General features: G+C 32.1%; 1 protein-coding gene and 2 pseudogenes across 1 annotated transcript; 1 reads left to right on the forward strand and 2 right to left on the reverse strand.

Annotated features, from left to right (window-relative positions):
* Positions 1-4,262: 4,262 nt before the first annotated feature.
* LOC114399131 lies at positions 4,263-8,331 on the reverse strand (annotated as a pseudogene).
* Positions 8,332-14,712: 6,381 nt separating this feature from the next.
* On the forward strand, positions 14,713-16,559 carry LOC114400240 (protein EARLY RESPONSIVE TO DEHYDRATION 15-like). The gene is made up of 3 exons (XM_028362585.1): positions 14,713-14,936; positions 15,739-16,066; positions 16,204-16,559. Exons 2-3 carry the CDS (start codon positions 15,781-15,783, stop codon positions 16,230-16,232), a joined length of 315 nt encoding a protein of 104 aa, XP_028218386.1. The 5' UTR covers positions 14,713-14,936; positions 15,739-15,780; the 3' UTR covers positions 16,233-16,559.
* Positions 16,560-17,267: 708 nt separating this feature from the next.
* On the reverse strand, positions 17,268-21,822 carry LOC114398819 (annotated as a pseudogene).
* Positions 21,823-22,409: the final 587 nt, after the last annotated feature.

Below are 22,409 nucleotides of genomic sequence, written 5' to 3' on the forward strand. Positions count from 1 at the left end.
TAACCTTAACGTTATTTTCTAGCGTGATGTTTAAAAAAAAGTGGTGGACACACTGACAAAATGATTTTTGGTTCCTCACCACCTATCCAAACACACATATAGCATGGAGTTGGTTGGAAAAGCTAGCAAATCTTAGTACATTAAGTGCATGTATGTTTTAGTCTATTTTGATGAAGTAATTACTATTCTTTACCGGCATTCTTATACAAAAGATATTTCCTAAAACAACCCTTTGCTAAACATGCATTTACAGTCATTTCTACTTAAGTATAATAATAGTTATGCAATGACAGCCGAAAATGAGGATGAACTCGTGACAAATGAGGAAAAAGGGGTGAAAGATATCAAAAGACCTTTTTTTAATGGTGAAGTGAAGCCAACGCCTATGACAAGGGAATTAAATGAAAAAAATAAATAGTTATTTTGTTCCTTAATATGTAATTCATTGACAAATGTGTTCCTGAAAGATGAAAATAAAAAATTTAATCTTTAAAAGTGTAAAAAGTGTGACAAATATATCCGGCCGTTAACTTCCGTTCGTCACCTTTAATAAAATAGTCTACGTGATATGGAGGGACAAATTTATCACTAAAATGATTGTAAACGTGAATTGTCACCATAGGGGCATATTTGTCATAATATTTTTTTGAATTTTCATCTTATCGCTCCACTGACAACTACATCCTGAAAGATGAAAATGTAAAATTTAGTCCCCGAAAATATAAAAAGTGTGACAAATATATCTTAACGTTAATAATAAATTGTGACTAATTATTATTATTATTATTATTATGTGTTTATAATTTATTGTTCCTATTCGTTTGGTACTGCAACATATTTTTTAAATTTCCTTTTAATATATATATATATATATATATATATATATATATATATATATTATTTTGATTTCCTTGTCAAACCTTAATTGTCGTTGTTAAAAAAAAAACTTTATCATATATCTTATAATTTTATCAAATTTTTACTAAATTTCTCACTTTTAATCTTTAAAATTATTCCATATCCCAATTCCTACTTAAGTACCCTTATATTTAGATTGAAAATAATATGTCGAGAGTTTTGAGTAGAAAAGATACAATCGGCCGTGGGACCGAATTTATTTATTTATTTATTTTTAAAAAAATTTAATCAATTATTTTTTTTTAAAAAAAAGTCTAACAAAATTTAAACTAGATAAAGCTAAAGTGTAATTATAAGTCTTTTTCCTTAATCAATAAAATGTATATATATACCTCAAATATGAAAGAATCCCTTGGATAAATTTTATGTGCTTCCACTTAAGACAATACTTATTATACATAATATGAATGAAATGAAAACAATTACTAACAAATAAAGAACCCAAATAAATTTAAATAAAAAATACAATAATGTTCAAATTAATATAGAGGTTAACTTCGAAACAAAACAAAACAAAAAAAAACTAATACAAAGGTTTTATTTTTTGTCTTTGAGACGTAGAGTTGTATCTCTCATTGACTTAGGGGCTACAACAACCTTGCATTCCATTTGGCGTGGAAATATTAATAATTAATTAAGAAACAAAAAATTTCAAGAAATAAAATGCTTTCAATTTTTTAAATGTAATTTTTTTATATCATAAAACTAAAGAAATTTATTTTATTTTGGAAAATAAGTAGTTATATTGATTAATTAAAAAACTAATTAACAATTTGATAGATGAATAAATAGATAAATAATCAAAATATAAGAGTTCAAATCTTAAGTTGTATTTTACTGTTTTTTTAATCCCTTTTTCCTTAACTTCTTTCATATATAATTAATTATTAAGCGTCTGGATATATTTGTCGCACTTTTTATAGTCTCGGGGACTAAATTTTACATTTTCATCTTTCAGGAATGCATTTATCAGTGGAGTGGAAAAACGAAAAGTTAAAAAAAATATTATGACAAATATGTCCCTATTGTGGCAATCAACGTTGATAATCATTTCAGTGACAAATTTGTTTCTCTGTATCACGTAGACTATTTTATTAACGGTGATGGATGGAAGTTAACAGCCGGATATATTTATTACAATTTTTACAATTTCAAGGACTAAATTTTATATTTTCATTTTTCAAGAATATATTTGTCAGCGAATTACACATCGAAAAACAAAAATAACAATTTATGCAAATAAAAATGAGGGGAAACAAAGGAACCAGGGTGAATAATTGCTCAATCTTACTACAAGTTAAAACAAGGAGCTGATGGATTTCTTTCATGTGAATGGTTAGTGTGAATAGGACAGGTAGCTATCTCACATGTGCATTCCCATGTGATTTCCCAATGCACCCTCAGAGTAACTAACTCAGAACGTGACAGAAAAACTAGGAAGCACAGTGCACTAACCTCTGACCCCTTGCTCTTCCTTGTCTTTTACATAGACCTGGCACTATGAGAATCCTTTTGAGTGTTCAATAGCATTCCCGTGAACTAATTTATGCATTTCTTTGGGTCTTAACTAATTTTATGCATTTACTATAAAGAATTACCCTTTAATCTTGCAGTTGTGACCTTTATTTTAGCTAGTTATATGGAAAACGACCTTCACATTTTACAGCAATCCCTTTCAACTGTGGAATCACATGCGAACCAAATCTTGCGAAAATTTAGCACTTTTTGTTTATAGATAGAGATACCTTGTTCTTAGTATGTCATGGATCTTGCCGTGCCTGTGCCCATCAACTGAATTAAGTCAAGTAACATATTTGTGACTAAGAAAAATGCTTCGACACACTCTTTTAAATTTTAACCAATAACATAGTGTGTGTTAAAAAAGGTGTATTAGAGATTATGTTTTCCTGTTGTGACTAATTGGTGATACAATGTGGTGGTGTGGATTTGTATAATCGCTTGTAAAAACACTTGGTTTTATTCTATTATATATTTCTATTTGTTGCAATTTTCACCTTTCCTTTATCCTATTTAGAATGCGTGTACCTTTTTTTTATGCATAGAAAAAAGTGGGAAGAGTTAACCGTCCATATCAACCAGTTATTGAGGGTTAGGTATTCAGTTTGTACAGTTGGATTGCTCCCGTGAAGTAACATTTGTCTGTATTCAGCACGGTTAAAGAGGTTTGTGTCAGTGATTTCAACCAAAAGAGATTAGATACTACTTGAAAATTTCAATGCATTCCATTGTTAATCACGAGATTAGTGCTAAAAAATAATAAAAGTAATGCAATCCGAAGGTGAGAATGTAAGCTGAATACTTAAACACTTGTCAGAAACCTTAAACATAAGGAGTTTCCAACTATTCCAGTAAAAAATTAAGATCAATTTTACATTTAAAATATACAATAATAAAAAATAAAGAAAAATAAATTTAAATAACTGAATGTACCTTTTTAAAACAATAAAATTTTTCTTCAATATTTAGAAGATTCAACATGTATTTATACTAAGATCAATTTCTATCATCAAGTCTTGATTAATAAAATTCTAAACAACAAATCATTTTCCTACTCTCTAAGTCTAAAAATTAGACTTAAAATTTTATAATTTGTATCTAATATATTTTGCACTCAAGTAAATATTTTTATTTATGATATTAAAGAATTTTCATCAATCAAACTTTTGTTTAAGAACTAGAAATCGAATTTATAAAAAATTAAAAATCTTGATCAATCAAAACTTTGCTTAAAAACTAAAAATCCAATTTCAAGACTAAAAACTTAATTTATTCTTACAATTATTTTACTACTTAACCGTTTTAGTTAAATTACTAAAATTTACTCCTCTCATGCTCTCATTATATATTAGAAAAGGGTCATTTACTCGCCAAGTTCGTTTACTCTCTGTATTAACTTACAGAATACAAATTTGGCAAATCCAACATTTAAATCATTTAATATCTTTTTGGTAATTATACATGTGAAACTTTAAATAAATTGAACATTCACAATATTTACTTACACTTTTAAAAAAATAAACCATACAGTAAAATAAAATTAATTGATAAAGTATCAAATCATCTTTAAATTATTAAAAAAAAATTATAAACTTAATCTACTTAAAAAGAATTTTCAAACTAACAGTTGAATTAACAAAATTCAATATTCATTAAAAGTTATCAAGTTAGACTAAGCTTATTCTTGAAAGAAGTAAATCCCTTCCTATATGTATTTGGGTACTAAATAAATTGGACATCAGTTGGATGCAGGATCCAGACCAGCAAACTTTCTCTGGTTCCCACTTTGATTTTCAATTTTTCACCCACAATTAAAAAGAAAAGAATAAACAATAAAACATATATTTGCGCCGAGGCATAAGAGTTAAACAATATATTTACAAAATCAGAAAATAAAAAAAAAAATGTTACTTTTCTATAGCACACACCAATTTCAGCATGGGAAAAGCAAAAACAAAATAAAAATGCCGACTGTACCATACTCGAGTAGGAACTTACTAAACTATGGAAGAACAATTATAAAGCATTCAATAAGTGAATCATGACAAAGGCGCCAATACTCTTTGTAGTGCATGGACGTCCATGGCATTGGTGAAGGTAGAAGGGTGCTGCGCATAGATGACATTCTGGTCAATGAGAGAGTAAAAGGAAAAAAAATACAAAAAGTGTTATTAAATAAAAACTAAACAAAAAAATCAAAGAAACAGGATCATCAAATTATAAAAACCATAAGAGCACTTAGCACCAGGATATCACACCTTTGTCCAATGAGTATTCCATGAGCCACTGTGGAGATGGATGACCCAGAAACTCCCAAAAAACATGTTTGTAGTGAGGTGAGATCATTTTTCCTGAAATTTAATCCATCGAAGTAAGTAATGTTTGTCCATGCAAAAATACAACAGTGGCATATAATGCAAACTGTCACCACTCCCAGGTCACAGCAATCAAAACATCAAGAAGAAAAAGTCTGATATCACAATCAAAATTTCTGTCAAGTTTTCAAATACATTTCTTAAAGAATGTTCGATAATGTCTGGATCCTATGATATACTGCTTTTATCTTGATATGCAATCAGGCAGAAAGAAAATTACCAAAACCTAAAAGATCATCATCACTGCTGGATTTACTATAATACACATCAAAGATAATTCACACTATATATCCAAATTCTTCAAGTAAAAGCCACATAAATTATTAGAGCAAGTCTACACATTTTCATAAAATAAAGCTGCATATTGACAATATATATCCAAATTCTTCAAGTAAAAGCCACAAAAATTAATAGAGCAAGTCTACACATTTTCATGAAACAAAGCTGCACATTGACCACATGATGTCACATTCAATTTCCCTATTAATCAACATAGAGACATATCTTGACAACCGAAGCATCAGTCTGAACCTACAAGTAGCATCGTGCCTCACCTATGCTCAAGTAGTTGCTGTGGAGAGCTGAAACTAGACTACTAGATTTTTCTCTATTAAAATCCTTTAGATGTAATGACTCCTTGTATGAGGTTATTTCATCAGTAAAATCAGCACTTGGAGAAGCAGTACTATTACTCTGACAACCAATAATTTCAAGCCATATTCCAGAAGGGAATCTTCCTGGTCTTACCAACCAAAGAAATATCTTGGTATAAGGGGTAACATGAATTACCGAAATAGTAGTGACTTCAATCAGTGGACAGACAAGGTTAATGGTTGTGTCCACGATACTAAAGAATATATAGAAAAAGGAAGTAGTTGGTAAAAGAAGTAGAAGTGGTGTAAATAAAAGAGATCCAACAATTTGTTGCTTCACAGTATAGTCAAAGCTATCCAACCACTGCCTCAGGATTCCATTTCCGACCACTGCCAAAATAGCCAGCAACTTCATGAAAATATGCGAGAAAGAAGAGCATGCGTGCAAAATATTTGTGTATCTATAACAATTATTCTTCTAAAGTATACTAAATCACAAATAGATGTGTGCAACCAATAACATGGTTTTCAGAAAATACAAGGGGACTCTTGTGATCTCCACTTTTATGATATCACAAGTTATCTTCAAATTTACTAAAGCTTCAGCTTCTAAATAGCTAGCTGTAATAGGCTCTTGTTCCTTAAAAAAAACTCATTGCCAATGTTTTCAGAGATATATTATAGCTTAGTATGAAGGATTATCTACATAAAAAATATAGTTCTCCACAAGAAAAAAGGGAAAATTTGACCGACGAGATCACCTTACTAGCATCTATTTGGTGAGTATATGTCTCTCCATGTAATTATTTCAAAAATTGTCAATTTTGTGAGCAGACAAGGACTTCTTATGTGAATAACTTATTGAATTGCCTAAAACTACTTACATTAGAAAGTTCCATTTGTGAAACAAAATACCAAATTAGGGCATTCAATTCTCATTCAAATCATTTCCTTACTCATGGCAAACATCTAAAACTGAACCAGAATTCATTACCTGAAAAGCCGCCAGAAGGCTGCTAATGCCTGTATCTGTGATGAATATACAAGTGAAATGAACCAATGAAGAGTTGAAATGTGTAAAGTTGCCAGTGCATGGTGGAGATCGAAGCCCAAAATTTGGAAAACAGGTGCCCCATGACAACATAAAGCCTGAAAAGTCACAACATAGATCCATCAGAGCTTGAAAGTCAACTGAGCAAGAGATGGTGCATCAATAGTTAAAGTGTGTACATGGGAAATATGGAGAGCTGGCTCAATGATCTTCTTGGACCAGGTGTGTCTCAAAAATTCTTTTAGCAGCAGCTGTGCAATTAATGGCCAGAATAATTGTATCCTAAGGTGAAATTTTGAAAAGGAGGATTAGTAATGAAGACAAAAATCTGCATACACAAATATGACTAAGAAAAATTCCATTAGCAATTCAATGAATTATTGAATTGCTGCTTTTTATGAAGCTCGTCGACCCATTTAGGATTTTTAATGGAAGTTTTAGCTTGCTCATTTGAACCCAGATGACATAATAAAAAATGATGAGCACCATAAGAGGGTGTTTCATAAATTATAACCTACAAGTGGTTAAATATCATATATATCTGTTTGAGAGAGGGAAAAAAGTCTTGAGAAATCACAAGTACTTGCAGAAAGGAAAGTATAAGAAATAATGACTTACGTACCGGAACATCATATTGTGACATAGTTAGTCCATTCCAATGAATGTGATGCAATTTTGGAAGCCTGTGTATTCCTACATCATTCTGTTCAGGAGAATCAAACATGACCAGAACCCAATTACTTCTTCCAAGAACATATTGGCTACTTTTCCTCAATGAACCATCTAACTGGAAGCAACGACAACTCCTAGAGTTATTCTTTCTATCTGTACCTCCCTCTTGCAAAGCATTGCCATACTCAGAGAACTTCTTTTTGTCATCTTCTTTCCCATTCATCAAACCATTACTAGTAGTAGGGTCAGTGACACACAGACCAAGCACAGAGAACTTGGACTTATCCTCAAGAACTGAAGGCATGCTCCCCCATGTGCCATAAATGATTCCCTCATTACACTGGATCATTCCAGAAACCATCTAAAGACAAGTTGTATGAAAAAATCATTAAAAGAACTTAACAGTACCACTATCACCACATATTGTTATAGAACCAAGATTTTCATAACCAACTCAAAGTAGTTATGCACCATTTCAAGTGTGAAATGATGCCAATCCAAATCAATTTATTTTCCCATTAAACTTTATATGTTTTTTCCACAAATTTGTGAATATCTTGCAATAAATTTTATACATAAATTACTGGATATTCTAAGAGGAAAAAGTTCGTTTTCTATTTAAACTTGACAGCTCTTGCAGGAACTTTGTTTAATATCACTAAAAAGGAAAGTTAAAATTTCCTCTGCAATTAATAGTTGTAACAAACATACAACCAATAAATTCATTGCTATTTCATTTGCTTTACTCTAAAATGCATGCAAGGAAAAGGGATTGAGAACTCGAATTCAGTTTTATACCTGAATGCCAGGACTATAACTAGAAAGCAAGACTTCACTGCAAGTAAAGGCTACAATAATGTCAAGGGATGATGGTGAGCAGGTGACAAACCACCCCAACAAAATACTGGATGATGATTCTTTATTTGATAAAAGTTGCTTTGGCCACCAAAGCCTACAATGTCTTCTCATCTTCCTCTTATGATCTTCACATAAACTAAGCTACTATTCATGAAGTCCCTGCAATGGACAGAGGCAAGCATGTGTTTACTTCATTAAAAACTGTTAGACAAAAAAAAAAAACAATGCAGATTAAAAAACAAATTATGTAATAAATTAATAAGAACTTGAAGAAGATTCAGATGGAAGTATAGGTCATATTATATGCAAACTTCTCTGGCCGTGGATTCAATTTCTCATGTTTCTTCAAGCCTTACCATTTCATTCGTCCCACATGCCAAGAATCTTCACAGACCAAACAATTAGAAAATGCTAAAAACCCCCTCTTTCAATGATAAAGACACCACCCCTCCATTGAAATATTTACCAGAATGCCATACCCAGCAGAACACACTGTCAATCTTATAGATGTGCACGGAACTACACCACTGAACGAATTTTGTGTGAGATGTCAACAACTTAAAAAAATTACATCAAAATATAAGTTATTTTGAATTACTTTTTATCTTCATATCTCTATTTTAATTTCTTATTTTCAAATTAAAAAAAATCACTTTCAGACTCTTATTTTTTAATAATATTAAACTTTCAAAATATAAAAGTGTTTTAATACGTTACACAAAATCTTCGAACGTAAATGACTAAAGTATTTTTTTACAGTAAACTAAAATATTTCTTAAAAAAACGGAAATATATTAATAAAACATAATTATGGATATAATCAAAACTATTTTGAGTTTAATTAACACATTTGCTTACAAAGTTTGAGGGATTTAGTCGTGTTTCTTCTCCATACCTAATGGGCCTCTTAACTAAACTTGGTATGCACCGGCCTGGTTGTAAGGCCTCTCCTACTATAAAAATATGTCCGACAACAAAAAAAATTATATGAGAATTAGTTTTGAAACACTAGTCCAACAAGTTGAGCCATGCTCAATAGAATCAATTCTTGAAGTCGAAAACGTGATTCTAAAACTTTAAAAAAAATATAAAAATAATAATGTATACTATTTTCCTTCCTTAGCATTTTTCTTCATCTAACTATATATTTATTTTACTTTTATTCTAAAGTTTTTTATTTAAAAAATTACTAATCCCATAGATACTAATATAATTAGAAAATGTTAACACAAATTATTAGTCTGTCGCTACCAACAGAACTATTAAAGTGATATATGTTACATGTTTGGATTAATGCATGCAAATTGAGTTGTAAAAATATTTCAAGTCTTACTTTTGTAAAATTGAGTTACTACACAAAATATTGTTTTCAAACATACTTTTAGATATAATCAAATATAACTTTAAACTAATTTATTCTCAAATATACTTTTGAAACACTCTCACCAAAAATCCAAACATAACTTGTTGATATAAATGTAGTGAGTTTTAATAGTACTTGAAATAACAATAAAACAATAAAATGGTGAGTTGAACAATCTAATAATTAAACCGTTCGTATTTTAATTATTTTTTATATTATGTACATAGGTTAAGAAGGGCTAAATACCTTTTTAGATGTTTTAAACTACTCAAGAAATAAATGTTAAATTGTTTTTTGCATTTATAACATAATAAATATTTCTAACAAAAATATATTTCGAGTCCTTAATATGTGTAAAAAAAAAGTACCTGTTTTTGAAGACTGGAGGAAAAAAACTTTACCTCAATTTAAGAAACTATATTGTTTCATGTACTTTCATCCACATAATCTATACTTGAAACTACTATTATATTTGTTACCACTCCAAGGTCAATCTAAATCGAAACAACTTTATTTCAATATTTAAATCAAAGTTAATGATTGAGCCACATGGCAGGGCTTAACAATAGTTGCATCTATATATTAAGTGGGTTTTATCTTTCCAAGATATAATTGAGGAGAAAGACATAAAACACTGTATGATCATGATTTTTGCCGGACGTGCTTTTAGTGGTGTAGAATCGCTTTTATATCGTATATAATATAATATATATCTTTCAATTTGGCCACGCGAAGCAAGCCATGTGCACGAAACTAATTATTGGGGAGATTTTGCATCGGTTGCTCCCACGTCATTAGACATGGAATGGAATCAAATAGAATTGATGAACATGCCAAGAAGTGACAAATAATAATGCCTTCCAATAATTATCTAGTACACTGTATCTCTCTTTAAAAAAGCCTTCAAGAAGTAATCATGCTGGAAAATAAACTCATGTTGTGTATATAGTATAATTCTAAATGTTTACGAAAAAGTTTTTTGTAGTTTTAATTTTAGTTTGGGATTCTATTTACAACCTGTTTTTTTTTTTTTTTGCACTCCATCCGTTTTTTGGTATTTGTTTTAGAAAAATATTCTTTTTAAAAACTAGTTTTCCAAATGTGTATGTTTTTTGAAAATTTGAGGCCAACACGGTTTCAATACTACGAAAATTAGTTCCTGTAACTAAGTTATGCTTTAATATATTACAAAAATTATTTTGTATTATAACTTAATTAAGTTAATTTTCATGTTATACATTTAATTTTTATATTTTTTAAAATAACTTAATAACTTTATAGGTTGAATGACTTATAAATAAAATATGAGGTAAAAATATTTGTCAAATAAAAACAAGTCAACTGTATAATATATAAGTCAAAACAAAATAGTCAAAACTTAAAATACAACTGAAATTAAATACAATGAAAAAACAAAATGATCGTGTATGGGTCTGCTTCCTCCACGTTTGATATGTAAAGTCTGCCTTAGCAACTACATGCATGATGTTCATTTGTCCCATGTGGTGTTCAATGTGTCATGTGTGGTGTTCTAAGCATCAATTTCCTTAGTAACCATTCTTTTATCAATCATGACTAAAGTAGCTCAGAAATCATCTCAAATCATTCCTAAAAAAATAATTTGTGTTTGTGTGTGCCTAAGGGAGAAGGGAAGGTGTAAGGGGTGCGATAAGTGATGATAAGGGAAGAGTATGGTGCAAATAAAGTAGGGATGATATTTTAGGTCTTATAAATGACAAATTGGGGGTGTGAAGAGAGAAGATATAAAAAGAATTGGCCTCAATATTTTACTAATAGACTTAAATTTTTGGTAAGTGATGGCTTAATATTGAAAAAAGAGAAATCAGAAGACCTTTTTACCAATTTTCAAATGGGTTTTGAATGCATCATTTATTGCTTGGATGATAATTAATGTGACAATTTTACAAGAGTAAGAACACATAAGCAAGATGAGATAGGGCTTTTATAACTAACATAATCTCGATGGTTGGTTTCAATTTATTAATAATCACTTTAGCAATTGTTTTATAACTAATAATATTGGATAAGGATATGAGCTTCAAAAAGGAAAATTAGACTAGCTTTATACCACAATATCATCTAATGCGCATATGCTAGTAACTTGTTTTGTTTGCAAGTCCTTTAACATTTCATGAAAGAATATATAAATCTTTAAACACAGTTATCAAAATCAACAAAAATTTGGGACATTGAGTCTTGTTGTTAAGCTTGGGACATTGAGGTTTAAGTTGTCATCATATCCACAATATTCATTGTTTCCTCTTCATGCAACGTATGGTTGTGTTATTCTCCAACTTATAATGCTACCTTACCTATAATTGGATTTGATGGTTTCATGTTATCTAGAATATGTATTCTATTCGGCATAACTACTTCCAAAATTATGGTTGTCATGATACCAAAAGCAAGAACACACCCATTTTGAGAAACAAAAGATACAATGTTCATATCCACAAGCATATCATTTTTAGGCTTTTTCTTGTTGCCACTTGTGTAAATGATATCCACAAATTTGATTATTATCCTTAATAACCGTTATCATTTTTGGAATCAACTTCAAATCATTAAACAATATTTTTTGTCTTCACTGATTTACTCCTACTATTGTGTAACCACCCTTTTATTGGTATTATGTTTAAAGGAAATAATGTTAGTTCTACCAACCTCATTATAATTTAATGCATGATATTTATCCCTTGTGATTGTGTTCTTTTATTATTTCCACCATTAATGACTACTTTCATTTTTGCAACAATTAATTGTTTTGACAATTGTATCTATTTTCCTTTTGTAACCATAATTTAGTCTCCATACATATCTTTTTTCCCCTTTACATCACTAATTACAATACTTGTCCCCTTAACATTAGGGTTTACATGTGTTCCATCATTATGGACTTTACCTAGTCATTACCTTTTGCCTGAGAGACAACATTTTCCCCTATGAATCTTCTTGTCTCTCTAAGCATGACCTTATTGTGTGGTCATACAAATTGCACTACTTACAAAATAGACAAAAAAAATATATTCAAAATAGAACCAATGATTTTCAAACCACAACCTCCTAACTAATAATTTGTTCAAATTAATTTCAACACATACACAGTAAACTTTCCTTTCCTCCTAAGGCATCATTGTCTTGATGCCAACTTTAACAAGTCTTTCTACTGTAGCAACTAAAGCCAAAAGAATACTCTCGTCACAATATTCCATACCCAAACATAGAAATTGTAACAAAACTAAGTGTTATTAATTATAACAACGAAGCGGTGATAAAAGATCATTCACGGGCTCCCCACAAATTACACATTCCCAGTCTTGCGCTAAATCAAACTTGTCTAGATTGTGTAGCCTACTAGATGCAACTACTTCACAATCAAAACCACAATGTTATCATACGCACGAACAAAACCCTTATTTTGAGAAGCAGAATATGCATTGTCCATATCTACAAATGCACCATTTTCGGGTTTCTCCTTGTTGCAACTTGTGCTCTCAATGATATCAAGTTGGGATATGGTTTTGATCAAGTGCCCATAAACTTAATTATCGTCTTGGATAAACATTGACATTTTTAGAACCAACTTTAAAGCATTACACAATCTTTCTTGTCTTTTCCCACTTGACTTGCTCCTAAAATTGTTTAATTGTCCCTTTGTTAGCATTGTGCTTAAAGGAAATAACGTCAGCCCTTCTTGCCTCAATATCATTTAATGCATGATATTTAGTGCCACACATTTATTTTATTCTATTCTTCCTACTATTAATGCCCACTTTAATTTTGACACCCTCTAATTGACTTTTGTGTTTATTTTCCTTTAATAAACGTAATCTAGTCTAGAGAGAGTCTTAGAAAGAGAGTGTTGCTGGCATATCTCCTCCATACAAATACTTATTCCTCTTTGATATCATTAATTCTATTACTTACCTAATTAACAATAAGGTTTACATGTGTAGCATCTCCATGGACTTGACCTACGTCACCGCCTTCTGCATGACACACAACCCTCACCCATTATGAATCTTTGTATGTCACAAAACATGATTTTATTTTATGATTGTACAAATCACATTGCTTAGAAAATAGATTGAGACCTTCATGTTCAACATTGAACTAATGATTTTAGAAACATAACATCTCCACTACTAGTTGATTCAAATTAATTTCAAATTTAAAGCATACACCAAGAAACTTTCATCTTGGGGTATTACACATCTTGATGTCAACCTTAACATGCCTTTCCATTGCAGTGGTTAAAACCAAAAGAACACTCTCATTGTAATACTCCATACCTAAACTTTGGAAATTGTATCCAAACTAGAGTACTATCAAATTTGACTTTAGAGAATACAAAATCTTGAATCCAAGTATGAATAACAAAGTAATGATCAAAGATTATCCGCATACCCCTCTCCCCAAATGACACTTTTCTAAGTTGTGTGTTAGATCAAACTTTACCATACAAAATCCATGCCCCACATCTACCACTTTAATTCCTCTTACTAAATTCCATATTGCCTTCAACTAATCCCACATAGTATAAAATCTCAATATTTTTTTTTCTAGTAGTTTCACAATAAAAACATATTTTCACGATACTCATAATTTTTTTTAAAAAAAATTCATTAATAAGACATCACAACTTCAAGTGATTCTCATCCTCAAACTCAATTACGAATAAATAATTCATCAAATATTTCACATGTTTCTTTTTATAAAAGATCTTTTATTGACTTGTTAGTTTGTGGCTAACCTTATTCTCCTTGAGTTCGAAGGTTTTGGAGGGGAGGACAACCTATACATCAACAATTTTTTTTCTTCATAAACTAAGACAATAATTAAAGTTTAACGTTCATATACTTGTGGATTATAATATTTCCCATCTCCTTTAATAACCTACATTATTGCTAGTCATTTTCATATGCTGACTCTCAACTTTATTGGTAAGATTTAGCCTCGTGAGAAAAGGTTAAATCTAAAAGACTAACCTCATAATTTTCAAGTATTAAAATAAGCTTTACTTATGTAACAAGGAAAATAAGACTAATTAACACGTCATCCAACTCTTTCACCTGGATGGCATACATCATTTTGTGCCAAGACTCGTTAATTTTAATTTAGCCAATGTTGTGCGTGTAGAGCACATACTTTACCAGTTTAGCAAATGAACCAATGCTAGAATTTTGGGGGGGGGGGGGGGGGTAAGTTTTGGATGGTTAAGGCACAACAACAAACTGTAAAACCATTAATAACCGCAGAAGTAGAAAATGAAACGAGAAAAATAGTGGAAACGGTGGTGAAAAGAATAATAAATAGGTCAAAGGGTCAACAAACAGACAGGGACAGGAAGAAAGAATACGCGCAGAGTGGACTTTTGACCTCAGCGCCGTTTGGGTCCGAACCAAGACGCACACAGGACGGTGCGTTCACCAAACCTACCTTGCTGGGCCCCACTTTTCCCCCGAACCGTAGCTTCAGAGTGATCCCTTTCGCACCCTCTATATAATAGCGCCCTCGCCACTCGCCTCGACGCGTGACTCTCGCGGGTGGACAACGAAATTTTTCAGGTAATTCTCTCTTCTCTCTCTGATCGCTTCGCGATTTCAAGGTTTTGCTCCGATCAAGTTCAATTTCCTTGTTCTTTTTCTTTTCGTTTGTGTTTTGAAGAAATTGAAGGGAAACAAGTTCCAAAAAATGAAAAATCTCGAGCGATCGATTTTCTTTGCTGGTTTTTGTTTGTAATTCTGCGAAGTTGATTATTTGCTTGTTGATGCTTGGAAGCTCATGGATTTGGTTCTTTCTTGCTTGTTTGAATTTCTAGGTTTTGAAATTTCATTCAGGCTACGCTTTATTTTCTTGTTCCTGTTCTTTATCTTTTTCTTCTTTTATCGCTTGAATATTTTATTCGTAACAATTGAACGGATCTTTTGCTCAAAGGAGTCAAAAGAGAGGTGGTGTTGAATTTCTTGTTTGAGATCTGACCTTTTTCTTTTAATTTTCATTTGTTTTTTTATGTATGATCGATTTACGTTGTTCCATGGGAGAAAAGAGTTGCGAAAATTGCGATTCCTAAACAAAACATAGCCACTATTTTTCAGATATTTAGTGAATCATGATCACCTCATTTTATTTTGACACCGTCCATAATTTCTCCGAAAAAAGAAAAATATCTTGCATATTTGTGAAGTTAATGGAATCAATCGTGATATCTCTCTATATAGATTTTCGAAATTTTAGAACTGAAGTGTTGAATCGATGTTTATATACTCGAAAACGTGTTAATTTGATGTTTGATAAGGTTGTTTATAATTTTTGTTTCTTGTTAACAATTTGTTTTGTTTTGTTTCTGTTGATTTGGTTGTGGTGCAGCCAAAGAACAAGGATCAGAATCGTTTAATCAAGTTGAGGAAGATGGCACTAGTCTCCGTAGGAAGATCAACACTGAACCCTAACGCCCCTCTTTACATTCCCGCCGCGTTCCGCCAAGTGGAGGATTTTTCTCCAGAATGGTGGCAGCTGGTGACGACACTGACATGGTACCATGACTACTGGCTAAGCCAGCAGCACGATGATGGAGCCTTCTATGGCGAGGATGGGTTTGATGGCAATGATGTGGTTGATTTGCTTCCTGATTCGTTTGATTTTGATGCTGGTGAAGATCTTTTTGAAGAGTTTATTCGATCTTCTGAATCCCAAGGTAAAAAGGGTTGAATAAATACTTGAATTCATTAGGTTCAATTCAAAATTCAAATTGAGTAGTGTTGTGTGTTGTGTTGTTTCAATGATGCAATAATGATTGAGTTTGGGTTTTTTTTTTTTTTTTAATTTTTGCAGAAGAAACTGGACCCAAAGGAACTGCATGAGCTTTTAGAGATGAACCCTTTTAAAAGAAGCTACCAACCTAAGAGACTGGACCCAAGGCCTTAGCTTTAGGTCATTTAGCTGATATGTTTGTATCATGTTGTTATCCGTAGCTTCAACTTCCTGTAACTTCTTGTATAGGCAAGGTTTCAAACTTCCAATCTATCCTTCTCTGCCTTTTGCCAAAATGTATGGTAAATAGGGAAAGGAAAAAGATGGAGAAAAAAATGTGACTGTTTTATGTACTGATGTTGTAAAAGCTGCTACAACCTACAATTATTCAAATTACAAAATGAGAAAAAAAAGGAAAAAAGACTTCTCTGTTTGGATTTGTTTTCTCATGGCTTTCACCACCTGAAATTTAAAAAACAACATAAAATGGGCGCATTCAACTTCGTAATTGCCAAGCGGCGTTCGGCGCTTTAACTTTTTCATTGTAAACCAAACCATGGTTTCAGACTTTGTGTTGATTTGGGTTAGAGTTTGATAAAATTACTTTATCACTAGTAATTTTAAACTATTGTGATAGAGATAGTATTATATCAATCTGAATTATTACTATTGGTATTGGAATGTGTATTTTTTAGTTATTTGTTTTTATCTTTAACGTAAACGGGCATTAAAAAAGAGGCGTTGCGCCTTCATGAAACATGACAAAACATAGTCCAAGAGTAATTAATCGGCCACAGATAAATGAATTATATTCCTACATTTTTTTAGGTGTAAAGACAATCAATACACAAAATTTGAAAAACTTTGCCCCTCCTATAATGCACAAATATTACTCCACAATTTATGTACATTAAAGACCAGGTCTTACGACTCATCTCAAAAGTCAAAATTACATAAATCACCCACTCTGACACCTATTCAGCGAGGAATGCATTTATGTGTACTTGTTGGTGGGGGGCTATCACACCAACTAGTAGATACAAATGGGCGTAGAAGCTTTGCCTTTAGTTGCAAAAAACATGTTATTGCCTCTGCAACACGCCAATTCAGTTAACATCCTTAAGAAAAATAAGGCAAAATTCTTTTCATGCAGATAACTTAGCCCCCGCCCCCGCCCCCGCCCCCACGTACTCCGTACCCTCATCTTCAAGTTGTTGTTTCCTTCTTTGAGCTTCAAGTTTGGTTTGGTTGCCAATAGCATCAGATATTGCTTTTGGTAGCCAAAATCCTGGCTTCTCAAGGGATGGTGCCCGGTCAAGCACCAAAGGTTCTCTCAAGGTTACTTCAACTCCATCAAAGGCTAGTGACACCCCTATTTGTCAAATTGAAGTATATAAAACAACAATCGAAGAAGTTTTTGTTCATTAATAATTTAAAATTTTAATTGCACTTTTGGTTTTTGTTAACTTCGTTCCTTCATTTTTTTTTTTTTTTGTGAATTTGATCCCATACTATTTTAATTTAGTTTATCTATTAACCTAACACCCAATATTTATTGAAAATGCTGATGTTGACATTCTAATGCATTGACACCAACACATATGATGACATGACACTCTATTACTTTGTTATGTGAGCATTTTCGTTAAGTATTGAATGTTAAGTCAATAGATGGACCAAAATTGCAATTAAAATAGTTGAGGGCTCGTGAAAAATAAACGGAGGGATGAAGTTCACAAAATTAAAAAAATTAGGAGACCAAAAATGCAATTAAGCATAGTTTAAACTAGAAACAACTAACGTATGACACTATGACATAACCAAAGAAATAGTTTGGGTCATATCTTATTGGTATACTATACTCTTTGATGCAGAACATTAGGCATAATGAATTGCCCACAGCAAAAATAAAAGCATTTATCAGTAACAAATAGTAAGCTCCTAAGCTTCTAAACTAATCCTATAGCTGATATGAAACTTTCATAAAACATAAGGACCAACTAAGGCTAAAAACGTATGAAAACGCTAAAAAGAATTTAAACCCTAAAAAAGTATGCAGATTTTTTCTGTATATCTACTAACCAATACACGCTTTGTGTATTTGGGAACAACAAAAATAAATAAAAGTTTATAGCACATTCCACTGGCCTCTTTCTACCTCTTTCTACACGTGTGAAAACCTTTGCAAATGGTTTTTAGTTTTTTACTTTTGAACAATCAAATTTTTCATAATTTCTGACTCAAGAAGCCGGTCATTTTTCACCATATTTAGCTTCATTTCAGTTACTCTTTATTTCAATGACTGCTCAAGATAATCCACCAGAGCAAACTCATTTTTCAAAACATTAAGCTACTTCAGATTTGAATATCTACTACAATGTTAATCAAAGTGTGATAGGCTTTTTTTTTTTTGTTTCCCATAATTTGGATTTGAAAAATGTTTGGGTATATAGTTTAAGTTTATTTAATAAAATAAAAGGTCCTCCACTTTTCAACATGGTAAGGTTTTAGCTTTCTTGAGAAATATTAATCAATTTGATGCATATGATGTTCAAAACTCCATAATATGCACAAGCACATTCCCCCTATCATCATTCTTCAGTTCAAAACTCACAAATATGCACAAACACATTCTACCTATCATCATTCTTAAACTCCCAACCCTTAAAGGAAAAACCACAAAATATGTTTTTTGTTAGATTCCTGGTACATAGACTAGCTATGTATAACCTATAGACACTGTGCAAGTCTTCTTTTCTATCAAAGGTTAAATGAGAACAGAAAGACCATTAAGTGAGATGGGAAAAAATTATATTAAGAATAATAAATTTCTCAATAAGCACCTATAGGAGAAGAAAATAAAGGGCAAAAAGAATCAAATTTATTCCATAAGTTAAAATCAACTTATCCTCCTTAGCTTTTGGAGAAGTTATACGAGAGAACTTTTATAAAAGTTGAATTCATAAGTTGATTTTAATTTATGAAAGAAGTTCAATTCATTTTACTTTCTTATTTCCTCTCTTATAAATATTTTTTGAGAAGTGTACCCAAACTAACTTTAAATAATCAATTATAATTGTTTTGTGTAGGAAACCCTTTTTCCCAAGTAGATATAAGATTTTCCCTAGCTTGTGAAGATTATAATGTTTACTCTTGTTAAGACGGGATTAGGTATGAGAAAATTAATCAAATGAAATAAAGATGGCAAAATACAGTTTTCAGCCTCCTCAGTTAAAAAATGAAATAAAATTGAGACATATATATAGGGGTGTGCAAAAAAATCAGTTCGGACCAAACTAGATTGTAACCGAACTGAAACCGAACCGGTTTGGAAAAAAGATAACTACCCTGTTTTACAAAACCAGTTTGATTAACCGAATTGTTTTTACAAAACCGGTTCGGTTTACCGAACTAGTTTTCACCTAAATCAATTTTTTTATTTGAAAAACAGTCCAAAAACCGGTTTGCAACCAGTTTAAAAGTGGTTCAGTTCAGAACCGATTTTCTAAACCCAATTCGGTTCTGAATCGGTTTTCAAAATCAGCTCAGCTATTTGGATATGAAAATGAAATGGTTTGAAACCCGTTCGGTTTTTTACCGAACCGGTTTTTGCACACCCGTAGGTAGGAGAACAAGGAAAGGCTTACCTGCAGTCTGATACCAACATGATTTCTCGAAACCTCATCAGCATTTTCTATTTTCCCCATGTGAAGAGAAACATTTGCTGATGCCCAAACTATGACATATATTGTTTCAACAGAGGCTTCAACAAGGTCAAGTCTTGTCAAGCCACCAATTTGTATAGCCTGCCCTACCTATAAATTAAAACCAGCATGTGAGAACATTTCTTCTTTTCTGAAATATACATACTAATATGCATAAAAACCATGCAAACTTGATTCAATATGCATAGTTGAGGATCAGAATCTTCAAATGCCAAATAATGGCCATAATTGTTATGTAGTAGTAAATGAAAACATAACACTTAAATAAGAACTTCCATCATTATTGTTAGCTCTTAAGTCTTAACTTGTGAACAACCACAAAGCACACTTAAAATCTAAGCAAGAAAACAAAAGCAGCCCTGACAATATAGATCAAGGATAGAGAACAGCAATAGCATTAAGTAACTTGCCTTAATTCTGTATGTCCGAGGCCGAAGTTCCTTCCGGATCTCAACCATCTTTTGTTCATCCCGGTTCAATCTCATTGACATTAAATATGGGTGCAAAAGCCCTGGAGTGTCAAACATCTTAGTCTTAGCCGGCAAAACTCCTGCAATTCTCAAGATCCCAAGTGTTGTCCCAGGAATTGGAGCTTCCGTGAGCTTTGTAACTTTAGCTCCTTGTTTCTTTGCAAATGCATTGATCAGAGTAGACTTCCCTGCATTTTGAGCCCCAATCACCCACACATTCCCACGAGGACCAGCCAAATCCTTCACGAACGACAACAAATTCCTCACACCTAAATCCTTCTTTGAACTGACCATATAAACCCCGTTTAACTTCGGTGCTCCTCCAGATCTTGCACGGTTTTTAACCCATCTATCCAACCTCGCAGGAGAAACCTGCGACGGAAGGAGATCAACCTTTGTTGCCACAAGAACAAGCTTCGGTAGCTTCTTGGCCCGCTTCGAGTTATCCTGAATTCTTTCCAACGCTTGAAACAATGACTTCACCGCAGTTCTAGGGAACGAACCATCGAAATCAACACAATCCACGACCATGACAAAAACAGTAGCACTGCCACTTCCAGAAGGGTTCATCAGCCGAGTCGAAATCAAAATCGGGTATCAGATTCTCCAATGTCTGGTTCTTGACCTGGCCATAGTTTCTCAAGGAATGGCACTGAGCACACACGGTGACCTCCTCTTTCTCCTTGTCAGCCTCCTTAGCCATTCTCGTCTTCTCAGCTTTGGTCACCTTCTTCTTCTTCACCCTCTCCAAATACTCCTCAGTTATGTTACCATACCCAACTCCAGCAGGTGTAAACCCATCCAATTCCAACTACTCATCATCATCTTCACCCAATAACTCATCTTCTCAATCATCAGAATCCCAATCTAACTCATCTGTTAACCCCTCACTTTCTTCTCCAAGCTTACTTTCACTTCCATTCAAAAACCCCATTTCATCATCACCTTCTACACCATCATCAACCTCATCTGAAAACTCTTCCATTTTCACCTTCCTTGGTAGGTAATACCCGAAAAAATTAGGATCCTTATCATGCATGAAGACTCCACAACCAGGGCAAATGGGTCCTCTAGCTTCATCTTCATCTCTCCCCTCACTCAAAAGCCGGTTTCTAGTATCATCTCTCCTATGCGTGGCTTTAGCGTGAGTGGAGTCACCGTTCACCGCAAAAACAATAAAGGACGACATTTTCTGGAAGCGCTTGCTAGTATCTAAGTTCAGGGCACATAAAAACGCAAATGGGTATCGAGGAAAAAAGGAAAAGGGAATAGACGTGTCGCTATTTGATACAAGTGAAAAAGGGTTGAATTTTTTAACTGAGAAATGACGAAAAGTTGGAAGTGCACGCTCTTGCGTGTTGTTGTTGAAGATGATGAGCTTGGTGGAAGAAGGAACAACGATTGTAGACAACAGCATAGCCATGGCTGTGAAGTCTGAGATATAGACTTGTTCAGGTGCCCAAGCGCAGATGCTAAAAGGAGGCTAAGGTAAAACAAGGAGTTTAAAAAAGTTCTTTTTTCTTTCGGGAGTGTGTATTAAAAAAAAAAACAATTATAATCCACTCTTATAATAAAAAAAATGTAATGCCAAATATTGCAAATACATTAGTGTTTTATTTACATGTTTTTTCAAATGGGAAGATTGTAACTATATTTGAAATGTTAAAGTCCAAGGTCGATCAGATTTCTAAATTAAATTTTATGATTGGAATATTAAAAATAAGTTAACAATTCCTTTAAACAATTTATACATTCTACTACTTATTAACTTTAATGGGATGAGGAGATAATTGATTTGATTTTAAATTCAAATTCAAATTAATTACTTTACCATTGTTAAATAATATAAGATACTATTATTATTTATTATCTTTTTAGTCCTTAAACTTATTAAATTTTTTTAATCCCTGATTTTTTTTTATCTATTTTTAATTTGTTCATAATTACGTTTAATCTTTTTAATTTTTTTTCTCTTACTTATAACCCCTTAGCAAGATTAGAAATAAGAAAAAAAATTAAACGACTTAAAAAAATATAAAAAATTCAAAGATTAAAAACATAAACCTTAAAAAGTTTATGAACTAAAAAGATC

The sequence above is a fragment of the Glycine soja genome, chromosome 19 (assembly GCF_004193775.1).
Source record: "Glycine soja cultivar W05 chromosome 19, ASM419377v2, whole genome shotgun sequence".
Classification (NCBI taxonomy): domain Eukaryota; kingdom Viridiplantae; phylum Streptophyta; class Magnoliopsida; order Fabales; family Fabaceae; genus Glycine; species Glycine soja.

Bases quoted from the DNA above. Each gene is read 5' to 3' on its own strand.
- LOC114400240 (XM_028362585.1), top strand. From the start codon at position 15,781: ATGGCACTAGTCTCCGTAGGAAGATCAACACTGAACCCTAACGCCCCT. The intron at 16,067-16,203 runs GTAAAAAGGGTT...TAATTTTTGCAG, and splicing joins TCGATCTTCTGAATCCCAAG to AAGAAACTGGACCCAAAGGA.